The sequence below is a fragment of the Rhinatrema bivittatum genome, chromosome 8 (assembly GCF_901001135.1).
Source record: "Rhinatrema bivittatum chromosome 8, aRhiBiv1.1, whole genome shotgun sequence".
NCBI lineage: Eukaryota > Metazoa > Chordata > Amphibia > Gymnophiona > Rhinatrematidae > Rhinatrema > Rhinatrema bivittatum.
Window position 1 is genome coordinate 146651635 of NC_042622.1, and position 18074 is coordinate 146669708.

Below are 18074 nucleotides of genomic sequence, written 5' to 3' on the forward strand. Positions count from 1 at the left end.
CAGTCCTGCCCAATCTGCTTGTTGCTCTAGCCGTTGAAAGGAGCAGGGTCTGCTTTTAGTTTTTCTCTGTCTCCATTTGCTGGTAGGGAGGAATAACCCACTGGTCTGGTAAGGGACACTAAAGAAGAGTGCTTTTCATTGTTGAGGAACATATCATTTAGTCCTTATCAAATTGAGGTAAACTAGAAATATTTCTGGTTTGAATTGGGATGACCAGTTTGCAAATTCTACTTCAGCAGTGCAGGGTTGGAGGCATTTTGGGGTGGAAAGAAGAACATGTTTCAGATACCACTGTCATGCATTGATTGGTTTGCAGGACAGAATGGAAAAAAGTTATTTTCATTAACCACACTATAGGATCATCGTTCAATCGCAGACTAGTGGCCACCCTATTTCAGCCTCCTCTCCCCCTTTTTGTACCTCTTTTGGACATTTATTGCAGAATTTTACTGCAAATTTGCATCAGATAGCTGTAGATATTTGGCAGCTAGCTTACCAGGATTGATGCCAGTCAGATGTTGGGAAACATTGGCAAGTGAGTTGATGCTGTGTCTGCAGAGGGAATTGGGGCAAAAAAACACTTTCAGGGTTGCCACCTAGAGAGGCTGATCCCAGCCCTTTTTCTGCTTCATATGCATGGTTGTAGTTCTCATTTCCCTTAAGAAAAGTAGGAACTCTCCATGCATGCAATGGGGAGATACCGGGATTGGGATCAATCTCTTTAGGTTGAACCATGTGAACTGGTAACCTTTTTCTCTGATGAGAATCAGAGAGATACTACATATGAAGGAGCTACTGATGTAATAAAGTTTACCTCTCTCTGTTCAGCCCAGGGCTTCTGTTCCTTGAGAAGACAGGTCGAAATTTCAGGTCCAGCCCTAAAACAAGATACAACACCCCCCACCAAATGGGAAGAGTTCTGTGGTAAGTAACTGGAGCAATTACCTGACAGCTACATTCTTAAAATAAATATTTTACAAAGGATAACTGCGTAGCTTTAACTTGGCTTGGTTTCTTATAACAGTTTATTTCTGGTTTCATGGTCAGGCTCCGATGGGTAATTGGAATAGCAATGCCTATAAGTTCCATATATGGAAAGTCAGGGATGGGGAGCTAAACATGGACTAGTTCAGACTATCCAGATGAAAAAGAGCCACTAAGCAAGCCACTGTCTGGTATAGTGATTCGGACACCTGAAAAGCAAGTTTGCTTGCCATAAATGGTGTTTTCTATAGATAGTAGGATGAATTAACAATGACATTTGGATGATGACATCTGGCGGCACCGACAGACTTGTTCCTCCTAACTAGTACAGCTTTTAGCTCTACTGTGTATATGTGGGAATTGCCGCAATGGCGTTGCCTCGTAAGCCTCCTCAGTCGATATCAGAGGGAGGCAGGCGGGTATTTAGCATGGCTAATTCATCCTGCTATCTATGAAGAACAGCATTTATGATAAACAAACCTGCTTTATCTGTTGATAAGCAGACTGAATTAGCCATGACATGTAGGGAGTCCCAAGCTGAAGGTTGCAAGCAGAGTTCCAAGCAAAGGATTTACTTAGTAAGCAATCCGGAAGCTACCGTGGAGAGTAGACTATGCAAAACTGCTTGTCTGAATTTACTATCACTCCTTGAGAGATTGTCCAGACAGTAATGAGACATAAAGTTACCTTTGAGAAGTATCTCTCGCAGATGAGCAACAGAAGGGGCCACAGCTCTAATTTGATGAACTTGGACAGAGTCTGTAATTTGCAGGTCTGCAACTGTGTAGCAGTGCTGAATGCAGTCTACTATCTAGTTAGTCAATGTACATTTGGTAACTGCTTTGCTAAATTTTTTAGGATCAAAAAATATGAAGAGCTATGAAGCTTGGTGATGTGGCTGAGTTCTTTTCTTTTAATAGGCTAAGGCTCTTATACAATTCAAAGTATGAAAGGCTTTCTCCTGCGCATGTGGCCTCGGAAAGAAGGTAGGCAATACGACGGATTGATTGATATAGAAAGTTGATATGACTTTTGGAAGAAACTTCGGGTGAGTTCAGAGCACCACCCTATTATGGAAGAATTGCACATTTGGTGGGTAGTGAACCAAAGCTTGGAGTTCACTGCCTCTTCTAACTGATGTTACTGCCACAAGAAAAAATACCCTCCATGCCATGAATTTAAGGGAAGCTGACTGTAATGATATAATGGTATTAATATTGGTCTCTGAGCAAAAGACAGCCTTTAAGAATAAAGCAGGAACAGTTTGAAAGGTGGTACAAGAAGTGGCTGAGTCAGAGGATGTCATTTTCAGCCCACCAAATAGGCTGCTAGTGCCCATAAAAGGAATCAAAGGGGAACAGCGAGGATAGAGGAGAGGAGGTGGAGAGAAGACAGCATCTGGCATAACCAAGTACTGCAGTACTAATGAGGCGGTGGCAGAGCCAGATGGACATTCCAGTTTTTAAGCTAAGTCTTTTACCTATAAAACAGAAGGTAAATATTTACTTTTCTTGGGAATTTGAGAACCTATGTAGGAAACAGTAGGTTGTTAGACTTTGGGTTAATGTAATAGGAACACTGCAGAATGTTAGCTTTCATATAGCACAACTCATAAAAAAGCCAGACAGTGTCAGTTCTAACAAAAAAACACATTAAAACAAGGAAAGAAGAAAAAAAGTCTAGAGTCAGCTTACTCAAACAGGGGATCTTGATCAAGCTTGTTTTAATGTTTGCCACCGCTGTCAACCCTACTCATTGCGGATGCTACCAACACAACTGCTCATTGCACACCGCCACTCCTCCCTCCAGCTGGCTTTCCCTAGGCATGTGCAGGTCACAGAGTCTTAAAGGCCCAGCGCCGGAGAAGAGGATCGTGGGTCCTCCTGATGATGTCACCAGAGCTGGCCTATTTATAGCCCAGTCTTGCAACCAGCAGGTGCCTCAGCAACAGGTCTCCTGTCGTGCTTTCTGCCTACAGTGCTGGTTGCTTTGTGTCCTGCTTTTCCTTGCCTGTTCCAGTCTTTGTCTTGCCTGTCTGTTCTTGCCTTGCCTAGTCCCAGTCCTTGGCTCCCTTCTCTGTCCTCTTTTCGCATGCCTCTCGGACTGTCTACTGGTTACCTGACTCTTGTCTGGATTCTGAATTTGCATGATTACTGCTTGCCTTGACATCTGCCCAGATACCATCACTGCCTGTTTGATACCTGCTCAGATACGGACTGTTTTATTTGCTGCCTACCCTGACCTCGGCTGTGTTCACACATTGCATTGCTCTCTTGCTGGTTTCTCTGCTAAGTCCTGCTGGCCTCTGAAACCAAGGGCTCAAACTGCGGTGGAAGAGGCTAGTAAAGGTGAAGCTTAGTTCCAGTCCCAATTGAGTGTGTGCTTGCTGTGGCATGGGTCTAGCTGGTTCACCTGCTGGGCTGCACCCATCCTTCAAAGGACTCTCACTCACTCTGTGACAGATTGCTGAGGCCATGAGTTTGGCTGACACTCCTTTGGTTCAAGCTAGTCCCAGTCTGGCCCACCAGGTCCAGCAACTTCCAAGCTTAGGGTTCACCATAGAGGCAGCCCTAGGCCATTCCTCCTCCTCCCCTCCACAAATGCTGGTCCCAGTCATTCTGAAAACCAACACTGAGGAATTCATCACAGAGGCCCTTCCTGGACTGGGGCACCACAGGGAATTTCATTGAGAGTACCCTGATAAGGCATTATAATCTACCCTTGCTTCTCTGAGTGCTTCCCATGAAGATTTCTTCAGTCTATGGGGAACCCCAACTGGGCAGTCTAGCCATGAAAACCACTTCCTTGAAGCTGCAAATAGGAGCCGTGCATCAGGAGCAGGTTATGTTCCTCATATTCAAAAAAATGCAAATTGTGGGCTGTGTTAATATTCTGAGTGGATGCCTACAAACAACCAGATTTCAGAGAATTAAATGAAGTGGAAATATCTCGTTCTTGGATAACAGCCCGTTTTGGCAGGGCCGGAGATCTGTCTGACATAAGAAATAATAATACATTTTTTCATTATATCTCTGATTATTTTCTCCTGCCTCATCAGACCAATCATTGTGAGCTTTTGGTCACGCCATCTTCACATTCCTCCTTTTATCATAAGAACATAAGAACATAAGAAAATGCCATACTGGGTCAGACCAAGGGTCCATCAAGCCCAGCATCCTGTTTCCAACAGTGGCCAATCCAGGCCATAAGAACCTGGCAAGTACCCAAAAACTAAGTCTATTCCATGTAACCATTGCTAATGGCAGTGGCTATTCTCCAAGTGAACTTAATAGCAGGTAATAGACTTTTCCTCCAAGAACTTATCCAATCCTTTTTTAAACACAGCTATATTAACTGCACTAACCACATCCTCCGGCAACAAATTCCAGAGTCTAATTGTGCGTTGAGTAAAAAAGAACTTTCTCCGATTAGTTTTGCCCCCTAATCTTTCTACTATCCGAAAGAGTAAATAACCGATTCACATCTACCCGTTCTAGACCTCTCATGATTTTAAACACCTCTATCATATCCCCCCTCAGTCGTCTCTTCTCCAAGCTGAAAAGTCCTAACCTCTTTAGTCTTTCCTCATAGGAGAGTTGTTCCATTCCCCTTATTTTGGTAGCCCTTCTCTGTACCTTCTCCATTGCAATTATATCTTTTTTGAGATGCGGCGACCAGAATTGTACACAGTATTCAAGGTGCGGTCTCACCATGGAGTGATACAGAGGCATTATGACATTTTCCGTTTTATTCACCATTCCCTTTCTAATAATTCCCAACATTCTGTTTGCTTTTTTGACTGCCGCAGCACACTGTACCGACGATTTCAATGTGTTATCCACTATGACACCTAGATCTCTTTCTTGGGTTGTAGCACTTAATATGGAACCCAACATTGTGTAATTATAGCATGGGTTATTTTTCCCTATATGCATCACCTTGCACGTATCCACATTAAATTTCATCTGCCATTTGGATGCCCAATTTTCCAGTCTCACAAGGTCTTCCTGCAATTTATCACAATCTGCTTGTGATTTAACTACTCTGAACAATTTTGTGTCATCTGCAAATTTGATTATCTCACTCGTCGTATTTCTTTCCAGATCATTTATAAATATATTGAAAAGTAAGGGTCCCAATACAGATCCCTGAGGCACTCCACTGTCCACTCCCTTCCACTGAGAAAATTGCCCATTTAATCCTACTCTCTGTTTCCTGTCTTTTAGCCAGTTTGTAATCCATGAAAGGACATTGCCACCTATCCCATGACTTTTTACTTTTCCTAGAAGCCTCTCATGAGGAACTTTGTCAAATGCCTTCTGAAAATCCAAGTATACTACATCTACTGGTTCACCTTTATCCACATGTTTATTAACTCCTTCAAAAAAGTGAAGCAGATTTGTGAGGCAAGACTTGCCCTGGGTAAAGCCATGCTGACTTTGTTCCATTAAACCATGTCTTTCTATATGTTCTGTGATTTTGATGTTTAGAACACTTTCCACTATTTTTCCTGGCACTGAAGTCAGGCTAACCGGTCTGTAGTTTCCTGGATCGCCCCTGGAGCCCTTCTTAAATATTGGGGTTACATTTGCTATCCTCCAGTCTTCAGGTACAATGGATGATTTTAATGATAAGTTACAAATTTTTACTAATAGGTCTGAAATTTCATTTTTTAGTTCCTTCAGAACTCTGGGGTGTATACCATCCGGTCCAGGTGATTTACTACTCTTCAGTTTGTCAATCAGGCCTACCACATCTTCTAGCTTCACCGTGATTTGATTCAGTCCATCTGAATCATTACCCATGAAAACCTTCTCCATTACGGGTACCTCCCCAACATCCTCTTCAGTAAACACCGAAGCAAAGAAATCATTTAATCTTTCCGCGATGGCCTTATCTTCTCTAAGTGCCCCTTTAACTCCTCGATCATCTAACGGTCCAACTGACTCCCTCACAGGCTTTCTGCTTCGGATATATTTAAAAACGTTTTTACTGTGAGTTTTTGCCTCTACAGCCCACTTCTTTTCAAATTCTCTCTTAGCCTGTCTTATCAATGTCTTACATTTAACTTGCCAATGTTTATGATTTACCCTATTTTCTTCTGTTGGATCCTTCTTCCAATTTTTGAATGAAGATCTTTTGGCTAAAATAGCTTCTTTCACCTCCCCTTTTAACCATGCTGGTAATTGTTTTGCCTTCTTTCCACCTTTCTTAATGTGTGGAATACATCTGGACTGTGCTTCTAGAATGGTATTTTTTAACAATGACCACGCCTCTTGGACATTTTTTACTTTTGCAGCTGCTCCTTTCAGTTTTTTTCTAACAATGTTTCTCATTTTATCAAAGTTTCCCTTTTGAAAGTTTAGCACGAGAGCCTTGAATTTGCACACTGTTCCTTTTCCAGTCATTAAATCAAATTTGATCATATTATGATCACTATTGCCAAGCGGCCCCACCACCGTTACCTCTCTCACCAAGTCCTGTGCTCCACTGAGAATTAGATCTAAAATTGCTCCCTCTCTCGTCGGTTCCTGAACCAATTGCTCCATAAAGCTATCATTTATTCCATCCAGGAATGTTATCTCTCTAGCGTGACCCGATGATACATTTACCCAGTCTATATTGGGGTAATTGAAGTCTCCCATTATTACTGCACTACCAATTTGGTTAGCTTCCCTAATTTCTCTTAGCATTTCACTGTCCATCTCACCATCTTGACCAGGTGGACGGTAGTATACCCCTATCACTATAGTCTTCCCCGACACACAAGGGATTTCTACCCATAAAGATTCAATTTTGTATTTAGTCTCATGCAGGATGTTTATCCTGTTGGACTCTATGCCATCCCGGACATAAAGTGCCACACCTCCTCCCGAGAGCTCCTCTCTGTCATTGCGATATAATTTGTACCCCGGTATAGCACTGTCCCATTGGTTATCCTCTTTCCACCATGTCTCTGAGATGCCAATTAAGTCTATGTCATCATTTACTGCTATACATTCTAATTCTCCCATCTTACTTCTTAGACTTCTGGCATTAGCATACAAACATTTCAAAGTTTGTTTTTTGTTTGTATTTTCATTCTGCTTTTTAATTGATAGGGATAAGTTAGAATTTTTTAGCTCAGGTGAGTTTTTAGTTACAGGCACTTGGACTACTTTTCTAATTATTGGAACCTCACTGTCGGGATGCCCTAATTCTAATGCATCATTAGTATCCTTTGAAGATACCTCTCTCCGAACCATGCGCTGCTGAGCGACTATCGGCTTTCCCCTTTGTTCTAGTTTAAAAGCTGCTCTATCTCCTTTTTAAAGGTTAGCACCAGCAGTCTGGTTCCACCCTGGTTAAGGTGGAGCACATCCCTTCGGAAGAGACTCCCCCTTCCCCAAAAGGTTCCCCAGTTCCTAACAAAACTGAATCCCTCTTCCTTGCACCATCGTCTCATCCACGCATTGAGACTCCGGAGCTCTGCCTGCCTCTGGTGACCTGCGCGTGGAACAGGGAGCATTTCAGAGAATGCTACCCTGGAGGTTCTGGATTTAATCTTTCTACCTAAGAGCCTAAATTTGGCTTCCAGAACCTCCCTCCCACATTTTCCTATGTCGTTGGTGCCCACATGTACCACGACAGCCGGCTCCTCCCCGCACTGTCTAAAATCCTATCTAGGTGACGCGTGAGGTCCGCCACCTTCGCACCAGGTAGGCATGTTACCAGGCGACCCTCACGCCCACCAGCCACCCAGCTATCTACATTCCTAATAATTGAATCACCAACTATGACGGCCGACCTAACCCTTCCCTCCTGGGCAGTAGGCCTTGGGGAGATATCCTCAGTGTGAAAGGATAATGCATCACCTAGAGAGCAGGTCCTTGCTACAGGATCCCTTCCTGCTACACCTGGTTGGTGCTCTCCCATCAGGGATTTGTTACCTCACAGGTGGAACTGTTATTGCCAAGACTGGCATGGAATGCAGTGCTGTCGCACTGTGCCTCCTCCTACTTCTCCTAGGTTTGTGTGCGTCCAACTGGTCCATGGCGAGAGAGCCCCGCAGCACCTTAACATATCGTCAGCAGCTTTGGGCCTACTTAAAAGCTTACCAGACTTCCTCAGCAATGGGTCTCTTGCCTAGCAATGCGTGTTGTAGCATTCCTGATTTTCTGCCTGTCCAGCCTTGCCTTCCAGTGCCTTTTCTTCCTTATTTGTCCTGTCCAATGTCTTCAGTGTGTCTTTGTCCACCCTTGTCCTGGATCTTCCAGACCTACCTCTTTCTTGTACCTGACCACGATTGCCTGCCACCTAGACCTGACCTTTTGCTTGTACTTGACCACGATTGCCTGCTGCCTGTACCTGACTTCTGGCTTTGACCTAACCATTCTTGCTAGCTGCCTGCACTGACCTTGGCCTGTTTCTGACTCTGTTACCTGGTATCTGCCCTGTTCCTTGTGTATATTAGATTCTTGTCTTGTACTCTGTCCCAGGGCCCTGCCTAAGTCTTGCCGACTTCCAGAACCCAAGGGCTCAAGCCAAGGGGGAAATGGCTAATATAGATTAAGTTCCAGTCTGGCCCATTATAGAGTCTGTTCACCAGCTGCCGGCATAGGCCTCATAGGTCTTCCTATGCCACAGCACTAAGGACTCACACACCTGCTACTCCTTAACTGTAAAAACCAGCCCCACAGATAGCCTGAGGCTATGCCCCTTATCACATCAACATTAATTGAGAGAGGACCACATTTAGATCCCATGGTACAAGAGGTTTAACGTACCAGTCTTTCATAAATCTCAATACCAACAGATGAGTTGAGATAGGTTTATTGTCAACTGTAACATGGTATGCCGCTATGACACCATATAAAAGATGTAGTAAGGCTAGATTAAGAAAAGAAGAGACAGTAAATTAGCAATTGTTTGGGACTGCAAGAAAGCGGATCCAAGGCATAATGTCGACCTCATATTGCAAATCTTTTCCATTTGAAGTCACAGGTTTTCCTAGTTGGTGACTTCCTAGTTGAAATGTTGTCTTCAATTTCTCTGGGCAAAGAGAGATCAGTGATTACAGAGTTTTCAACATCCAAGCCATCAAGTTGAGGGATGGAATAGAATTTCTTCATCTTGAGTTAACAAGATGATAAGAAAATTATTCCTTACCTGCTAATTTTTGTTCCTGTAGTACCAAGGATCAGTCCAGACAGTGGGTTATCTCCCCCTTCCAGCAGATGGAGTCAAATAGAACTTTGAAGGATGCTTCCTTATAAGGTAGTGCACCCTCTACTAATCCTCAGTATGGAGTATATCAAAGCAAAGAGGAAAATCAGGATGGATCAAGAACAATAGAATTAACTAACAAATAACAGTGTGCAAAGTGTTATGTTAGTGGATCCTTGGTCCAGGATGAGGGATGATATCCACCAGCAGTGCCCAGGGGCACTCATCTCCGGAAGGTGGAATGTACCGCAGCACAGTGATGAGAAGCTCCACTGAACTGACCAGGCCCACACAGCGGGGATGAATCAGCAACGACTGGAGATCCCCGAGGAGCAGGGACAGGAGTGACGAGTTCAAGTCCAGGCAAAGGGTCCCAGGCAGGCAGCGAGCAACAAAGTCCAAGTTCCAGGCAAAGGGTCCGAGGCAGGTGGCGAGCAACAAAGTCCAAATTCCAGGCAAAGGGTCTGAGGCAGGTGGTGAGCAACAAAGTCCAAATTCCAGGCAAAGGGTCCAAGGCAGGCGGAGAGCAACAAAGTCCAAGTCCAATCCAAGTCAAGCCAGAAGACAGGGAATCCAGAAGAAACTAGCAGGCAACCACTGGAACCTTGTTGCAAAAGCGTCTTCCTGTCTTCAGGGAGAGGTTTAAATCTCCCTGGCTGATGATGTCAACTTCAGGGGCCGGCCTGGTCTTCGCACCACGGCCCCTTTAAGAGGCAGAGTTTGCCGTGCCTTCCCCGACGTCCGGAGGCAGTCGCGCCGCGAACCGTGCGTGGCTGGCCGCAACGAGAGGGACCCTGTGCCGGCAGCATGATCAAGGTAGGGGGGCCTGGCCACGGGTAAGCGCGGCCGGGAACCACAACAGTACCCCCCTCTTACGCCCCCTCCTGGAAGGACCCGGCTTGTTAGGATAGGTATGATGGAAGTGTTGAAGTAAAGATTTATCCAGGATATTCGATGATGGTTCCCAGGAGTTTTCTTCCGGACCAAAACCTTCCCATGCAATCAGATATTCCCACCGTCTATGAATATGACGGACGTCCAGAATCTCTCGTACTTGGTAGATGGGATCATCATCTGACTCGACGGCAGGAGGCTGGAGTGGAATAGCATGGAAAGAAGAGGAAATCAAAGGCTTCAGCAAGGAGACATGGAATGAGTTATGAATGCGAAGACTGGTGGGAAGTTGCAACCGATAGGTTACTGGCCCCAGACGTTTACTGATGAGAAAAGGTCCAATATATCTGGGAGCGAGCCACATAGAAGGAACCCGGAGACGTAAATGACGCGTGCAGAGCCAAACCTGGTCTCCCGTATTGAATTGTGGAGCAGGTCGACGACGTTTGTCAGACATCCGTTTCGCGGTCTCGGCAGCATGTAGAAGGCGAGCATTAGTAACTTCCCAAAGTTCATGGAGCTGTTGTGCCGAAAGTTGAGCTGCTGGGGAGGCGACTGTAAGAGGCAGGGGAAGTGGAGGCCAAGGCTGCTTGCCAAAAACGATCTGAAAAGGAGAATTTCCAGTAGCCGAGTGTACATGGAAATTATGTGAAAATTCGGCCCAGGGTAAAAGTGTGGACAAATCATCTTGGCGGTGGTTCACGAATAGGCGTAAAAACACCTTTAAACCTCTATTGATCCGTTCCACCTGCCCATTCCCTTGGGGGTGAAAAGCATAAGGCCTTTAGGGCCAAGAAGGCAGATAGGAAGCAGGTTGAGGAGGGTCCCTCCCCTAGTGGCTCCCACAAATTGACTCACAAGCGGCGTAGGCCTAAGGGGAGCCAGGATCTGGAGTCCGGGGGCTCCGGACCCCCTAAGGTACGATGACCTTTGAGAACAGGGGGCCATCAGTCGGATGTGGACACCTCGGATGAGCCGGATTCGACGGAAAAGCCCTCAAGAGGGGTGGAAGAGAATCCGGATTTGCCAATGGACGAGGTCCAAGGGGCACAGGTCACTGAGGGGGGACGATCCGAAGGTAGTCCGGCTGTTCCGTAGAGATGAGCTCGGCCCGCTCATCCCCTTAATTTTGAGAGAGTTGGGGATCGAGAGGCCCCCGGTGGAGGACAAACAGGGAAATATGGATCCGGTCTTGTTGGGCCTGAAGGGCCCCACTACCTCCTTCCCATTCCATTTTTCCGTCACGGATTTTTTATTCCGTGAGTGGGATACCCCTGACCTCGGGCTCAAGATGAGTAAGGCTATGGACAAGCTATATCCGTTGCCAGAGGACGCCCTGGAGATGTTACAAGTTCCCAAGGTGGACTCGGCAGTGTCGGAGGTTACTAAGCGGACCACTATACCAGTCACTGGAGCGACGGCCCTCAAGGACCTACAGGATAGGAAGTTGGAGGTTCAACAAGAAGATTTTTGAAATTTCAGTGCTGGCGGTGCGGGCCGCCATGTGTAGCAATTTTGCCCTGTGGGCAAAATTGCCTGTAGTTCGCTGGATTCAGCAACTACAGGCAAATGAGGGCCTGTCAGAGGATGAGGCCTCCAAGCGGGCCGACTGGAGTCAGTGGTTGCGTATAGTGCTGATGCCCTTCATGATCTGTTGAGGGCCTCGGCCAGGTCCAGGTATCTGCGGTGTCAGCACGCAGGCTCCTGTAGTTACGAAACTGGGCAGCGGATGTTTCGTCGAAAGCACAGCTTGGTTCTATGCCCTTTAAGGGAAAGTTGCTCTTTGGTAAGCAGTTAGAGGATTTGATCCAATCCCTGGGAGAGAATAAGGTCCATCGTCTGCCGGAGGATCGGCCAAGGCCAGAGATTCCTTTGCTGCGAGATCTCATTTTCGAGGTAATCGGAAGTTCCGTCCTGCCAGGGCTCCGGGTCCTGCTTTCAGGCCAGGGGCTAACTGGCAACAGTCGTGGTCTCAGTCCTTTCGTGGCCGCCGGTTCGGGAGACCCGGAGCTTCCCCAGCATCCACTGGAGTCAAGGCTGCGCAATGAGATGAGGCTGACCCACTCCTCGGAAGCTGTTGTGGGGGGCAGACTGTCCTTGTTTTACGAGGAGTGGGCCAGGGTGACGTCAGATCAGTGGGTCCTCAAGGTGATAAAACACGGTTACACTTTAGATTTTGTACGCCGGCCCCACGACCTATTCCTGAGGTCCCCGTGCGCGTATCGAGAAAAGCGGCAGGTGGTGCTCGCCACGTTACGTCGACTTCGGGATCTGGGGGCAATTGTCCCGGTCCCGTTCAGGGAACAAAGGAAGGGCCAGTATTCCATCTACTTTTTGGTCCCAAAGACAGAGGGAACCTTCCGACCCATCCTTGACCTCAAGGGTGTCAATTGCTGTCTTCGGGTGCCTCGCTTCCGCATGGAGACCCTGCGATTGGTGATTGCGTCCGTACGTCCGGGCGAGTTTCTGGCGTCGCTGGACTTAACAGAAGCTTATCTGCACATCGGCATACGACGTTTCTACGGTTTTTCGTCCTTGGTCATCATTATCAATTTCAAGCCCTGCCTTTCGGGCTGGCCACCGCTCCCAGAACATTCACCAAAATCATGGTGGTAGTGGCGGCTCAGCTTCGCAGGGAAGGCTGGTTAGTACATCCTATCTGGACGACTGGCTGATTCGAGCAAAGTCCGAAGAGCTTTGTCATGCGGCGATTCGCCGAGTGCTGCAGCTGTTGAGATCCTTTGGGTGGGTGATCAGCTAGGCCAAGAGTCAGCTGGTTCCTTCCCAGACCTTGGAGTTTCTGGGAGCGCTGTTCGACACGAGTCAAGGGAAGGTGTTCCTAACAATGGATCACATTGCCAAGTTACAGAGTCAGGTTCGGGCTCTGTCGGTAAAGCGTCTTCCTCGGGTGTGGGATTACCTGAGGGTCTTGGGATCCATGACTTCCACTCTGGAGCTTGTTCGTGGGCCTTTGCGCATATGCATCCGTTACAGTCGGCATTGCTGTCCAGGTGGAGTCCGGTCTCAGAACAGTTTCATCTTCATCTCCCACTTCCGGAGGGGGCGAGGTCCAGTCTCGACTGGTGGCTTTGTTCGGACAACTTACAAAAGGGAGTCTCCTTAGTAATGCCCGAGTGGACGATTGTGACTATGGATGCCAGTCTGTCCAGTTGGGGAGCAGTATGCCTCCGCAAGTCGGTGCAGGGCCTATGGTCGCTACAGGAGTCTCAGTGGTCCATCAATCGTCTGGAGACCAGAGCAGTTCTTCTGGGCTTGCAAGCTTTCCGCCCTCTGATTCAGGGGAAGTCGGTCCGGGTCCTGTCCGACAATGCGACCACGGTGGCATATATCAACCGCCAAGGAGGGGCAAAAGTCGCCCGGTGGCAGAGGAAGCACAGAAGCTGATACATTGGGTGGAGCAACACTTGTCCCGTATAGCGGCGTCTCACATAGTGGGCGTTGAAAATGTTCAGACTGATTTTCTCAGTCGCAACCGTCTCGACCCGGGAGAGTGGGAATTGGCAGACGAAGCCTTTCGACTCATTTGCGACGAATGGGGAACTCCCGCTCTCGATCTGATGGCGACCTTCAAGAATGCCAAGGCACTGCGGTTTTTCAGCAGGTGCAGGGAGAGAGGTGCTGAGGGCATGGATGCGTTAGTCCTCCCGTGGCCAACAGACATACTACAGTATGCTTTTCCACCATGGCCCCTCATAGGGAAGATGCTTCGTCAGATAGAACTACACCCGGCAGAGGTCATACTGGTAGTCCCGGAGTGGCCAAGACGCCCGTGGTTTGCAGATCTGCTCAATCTGACGGTGGCAGGGCCTCTCTTTCTACGGGCCATCCCGTCTCTCCTTCATCAAGGCCCTGTATGTCCGCAAGATGCAGATCACTTTTGTCTAGCGGCATGGCTTTTGAGAGGCGACTCTTAAAAGGCAAGGGTTACTTGGACGCAGTGATTGCTATCCTCTTGAGATCACAAAAGTCGTCTACGTCCTTAGCGTACGCTAGGGTGTGGAAAGTGTTTGAAGATTGGTGCATAGCACAGGAAGTTGATCCCATTCGGGCGGCTATCGCAGACATTTTGTGTTTTCTGCAGGATGGTCTCGCAAAGGATTTGTCATGCAGTTCGCTTCGGGTTCAGGTTGTGGCGCTTGGTTGTTTCCGAGGTTCTCTTCATGGAAGGTCGTTGGCTACTCATTCGGATGTAGCGCGTTTTCTTCGAGGAGCCAAACATTTGTGTCCTCTGCTTCGATCCCCTTGTCCTTCATGGAATCTGAATTTGGTTCTCAAAGCGTTGTGTGTGCATCCTTTGAGCCTTTAAAGAGAGCGACTCTGAAAGATCTTACTTTAAAAGTGGTGTTTTTGGTTGCTATTTCCTCGGCTTGAAGGATGTCGGAACTTCAAGCGTTGTCGTGTAGGGAGCCTTTCCTACGGATTTCGGAGTCAGGAGTTTCATTGTGTACGGTCCCGTCCTTTCTGCCGAAGGTAGAGTCCTCTTTTCACCTGAATCAGTTGGTGGAACTTCCCTCGTTTGCGAACATGGATCGTTCAGATCCCCTCGTGCAAGACTTGCAGAGGTTGGATGTTCGGAGAGTGATCCTACGGTACCTGGAAGTCACGAATGCTTTGCGATTGTCGGACCATCTCTTTGTATTGTGGAGTGGTCCGAAGAGGTGAAATATGGCTTCCAGGACTACTATCGCTTGCTGGCTGAAGGAAGCTATTAGCTCGGCTTATTTGCTGCGGGGCAAGACTTCGCCGGTCAATGTGCAAGCACACTCTACTAGAGCCCAGGCGGCCTCCTGGGCAGAGAGTCAGCATATTTCTCCACAAGAGATTTATAGAGCGGCCACGTGGAAATCTTTGCATACGTTTGTGAAACATTATCATTTGGATGTCTGGACACCGGTCCCGGTAGGGGAGTTTGGAGAAGGTGTGTTTCGAGCGGGCCTCTCCGGGTCCCACTCTAAATAATTGCGCTCTGGTACATCCCAGGCATCTGGACTGATCCGGGTACGTACAGGGAAAGGAAAATTGGTTCTTACCTGATAATTTTCGTTCCTGTAATACCATGGATCAGTCCAGAGTCCCACCCTTTATTTCTCAGCATTAAGTCGGGGGAGAGTCCGCTCGGTCGATAATTGTTTAAGATAGTTCTGCAGATTTGATTTTTTCCAGTTTGGGTCACGGTCAGCCCTAGTGATCCGGTTGTTCAGGTTTGGGTTCCATTTTCTGTATATAGTTAGTTTGGTTTCATCCATTCTGCTTTGACATTGAGTAATACTGGCAGACTGTGGGTGGCACCTTGGTATATATGGCAGAGTCTGTCAAAACTTTCTCTGTCTCCATCTGCTGGAAGAGAGGCAAAACCTAGGAGTCTGGACTGGTCCATGGTACTACAGGAACGAAACTTATCAGGTAAGAACCAATTATAGAGAGTCTAGTATGCCTTTTCGGGAGCTGGTTGTGACTAGCCAATCATCCAGCTACGGAAAAACTTGAACTTCTTGATACCATAGGTGTGCTGCTACTATAGCCAGGCATTTGGTGAAGACTTTCAGAGCTGCCAACAGTTCGAGAGGAAGTACTCTGTATTGATAATGGGAAAAATCTACTGTGAAGTGAAGGTAATGCCAGTGGATGGCATGGATGGGTATGTGAGCATATGCATCTTTCAGATCAAGAGCGTGCATCCATTATCCCTTCTGGATACAGGGAAGAATTGTGGTAATGGAATTCATTCTGAATTTCTCTTGGAGTAGATGCTTGTCCAGGCTTCTCAAATCTAAAATGGGTCTCAATTCCTCCAATTTTCTGGGGTGGAGAAAATACTAGGAATAGAATCCCTGTCTATTTGGAGAACAGGGATTTGCTTTATCGTTTGTTGCTGGAGGAGTGATTCCACTTCCAGATGGAGTTGTGTTAAGAGAGACTGATCTGGATTGAGAGTCAAGCAATGAGGGAGAAATGGCAACCGGGAGAAAGGCACACAGTATTCAGATTCCACCATCTTGAGAACCTTGTGGTCCTTGGTTATCTGGTGCCACTTACAAAGATCAAAAACTAGGTCCAGGCTTTGGTTGAGCCTGAGTGTGGCGTCTTCGGTTGACAGCATTCACGCTGACGAACTCAAGTTGGAAGTTGTTGCTGCTGCTGAGCTAGAAGAAGTGGGTGCATGGACTTTGAAACGGTTGGAATGGGCATCTCTAGAAGTTTGGCCTCTTGTACAAATAGAAGGAGCATCTCGAAGAAGTGAGTTTCCTGGGCCCCATTGAAAAGGCCTGGACAACCAAATTCTGTTCCTTTATTTGAGCAACTGTTTCTCTGAGCTTTTCTCCAAATAGATGCTTCCCCAGACCAAGCCCATCCATCAGCTTTTCATAATCATCATCGCAAATGTTGCTGGCTCTTAACCAGACCCTGCGTCAAGCTCTGATAGAGGCAGTTGAGATACATCATGCAGTGTCAAACAATTCATAAACTGAGTGAAAGAGATGTCGTATCCACTCTTCCACATCCAGAAGTGGCTGAGGCCTTTGGTTGGTTGAAGGAATGGTTTTAGTTTTTGTATGCAGTCATAAAGATATTGCAGCATATTAAACTGATGAACAGAGATATGAGCAGTCTGAAATTCTTTCTTTCTGAAATTGTCAAGTAGAATGGGGTCTTTCCCTCGAGGTGAATATGAATAAATCTTTGTTTTCTTTTCCTTTTCACAGGACAGATTCTATGAAAAAGAATGACCACGTAATTGAACTAGTTTAAATCCAAGTATTTTCTCTAGTCTAGATACAATTTCCTTGCTGTAGAATTATAAGAGAAAGGGTTTTCTCACATTCTGATCTGTAGTTGATGCAGCATGATGTCAACTGGGAGAGCTGCTGGCTCTCCTTTTTACTGTGACAATGTAACAAATGTTTGTTTGCCATTTATTTGGGCTTCTGTCCCTCCCGATGCAGCCGGAATGGCAAAAGAGTGTCCGTGTCAGGGGACCAAAATCTGTTTTATCCTATCACTCACAATAAAAGATGTGATTGCTTGACAACGACCTTATTGACTGAACTTTTTATTTGAACTTTAAGGATCCTCACATCTCTAGCGCTATACCGTACTTATAATCATTGTTTAAAAATACCATCTTGGAAGCCCAGATCAGATGCACTCTATGCATTAAAAAAGGTGGAAAGAAGGCAAAACGACTGCTGGCATAGTTAAAGGGTGAAGAGAGAGGCTATTTTAGCCAACAAATTCTTCTTTCAAAATTTGGAAAAAGAATCCATCTGAAGAAAATAGGAAAAAGCATAAGTACTGGCAAAGTTAGATGCAAAACATTGATTAAATAAGCTAAGAAAGAAATGAAAAGAAGCTGGCTGTAGAGGCAAAAAACTCACAATAAAAACTTTAAAAAATATGTATGAAGTAGGAAGCCTATGAGGGAGGCGAGGAGTTAAAGGGGCACTTAGGGAGGGTAAAGCCATTAAGGAAAGACTAAATGAATTCTTTGCTTCAGTGTTTACTGAAGAGGATGTTGAGGACATACCCATCCGGGAAACAGTAATCAGTGGTGATGATTCAGAAGAACTGAAACAAATCATGATAAACCTGGAAGATGTAGTAGGACAGATTGACAAACTAAAGAGCAGCAAATTGCCCAGACCAGATGGTATACACACCGGAATTCTGAAAGAACTCAAAAATGAAATTTCAGATCTAATATTTGTAACTTGTAATCTATCACTAAAATCGTCTGTTGCACCTGAAGATAGGAGGGTGGCCAAACTTTAAAAAGTGTTCCGGGGTGATCCGGGAAACTATAGATTGGTGAATCTCAGTTCAATGCTGGGAACATCCGTGGAATCTATTCTAAAGAACAAAATCACAGAACATAATAGAAAAACATGATTTACTGGGACACAGCCAGCATGGATTTACACAAGTGAAATCTTGCCTCACCAATCTGCTACATTTTTTAAGGGGTTAATAAA

The 18074-nt window shown here is 46.3% G+C and overlaps 1 protein-coding gene across 3 annotated transcripts in view; it reads right to left on the bottom strand.

Moving 5' to 3' along the window:
• MAJIN (membrane anchored junction protein) overlaps positions 1-18074 on the bottom strand; it is a 165046-nt gene that overhangs the window by 53183 nt on the left and 93789 nt on the right. For all 3 annotated transcript variants that reach the window (XM_029613450.1, XM_029613452.1, XM_029613451.1), the window contains exon 8: positions 815-878. In XM_029613450.1, coding sequence (XP_029469310.1) covers positions 815-878 — 64 coding nt within the window. The remainder of the gene's footprint in view (positions 1-814; positions 879-18074) is intronic.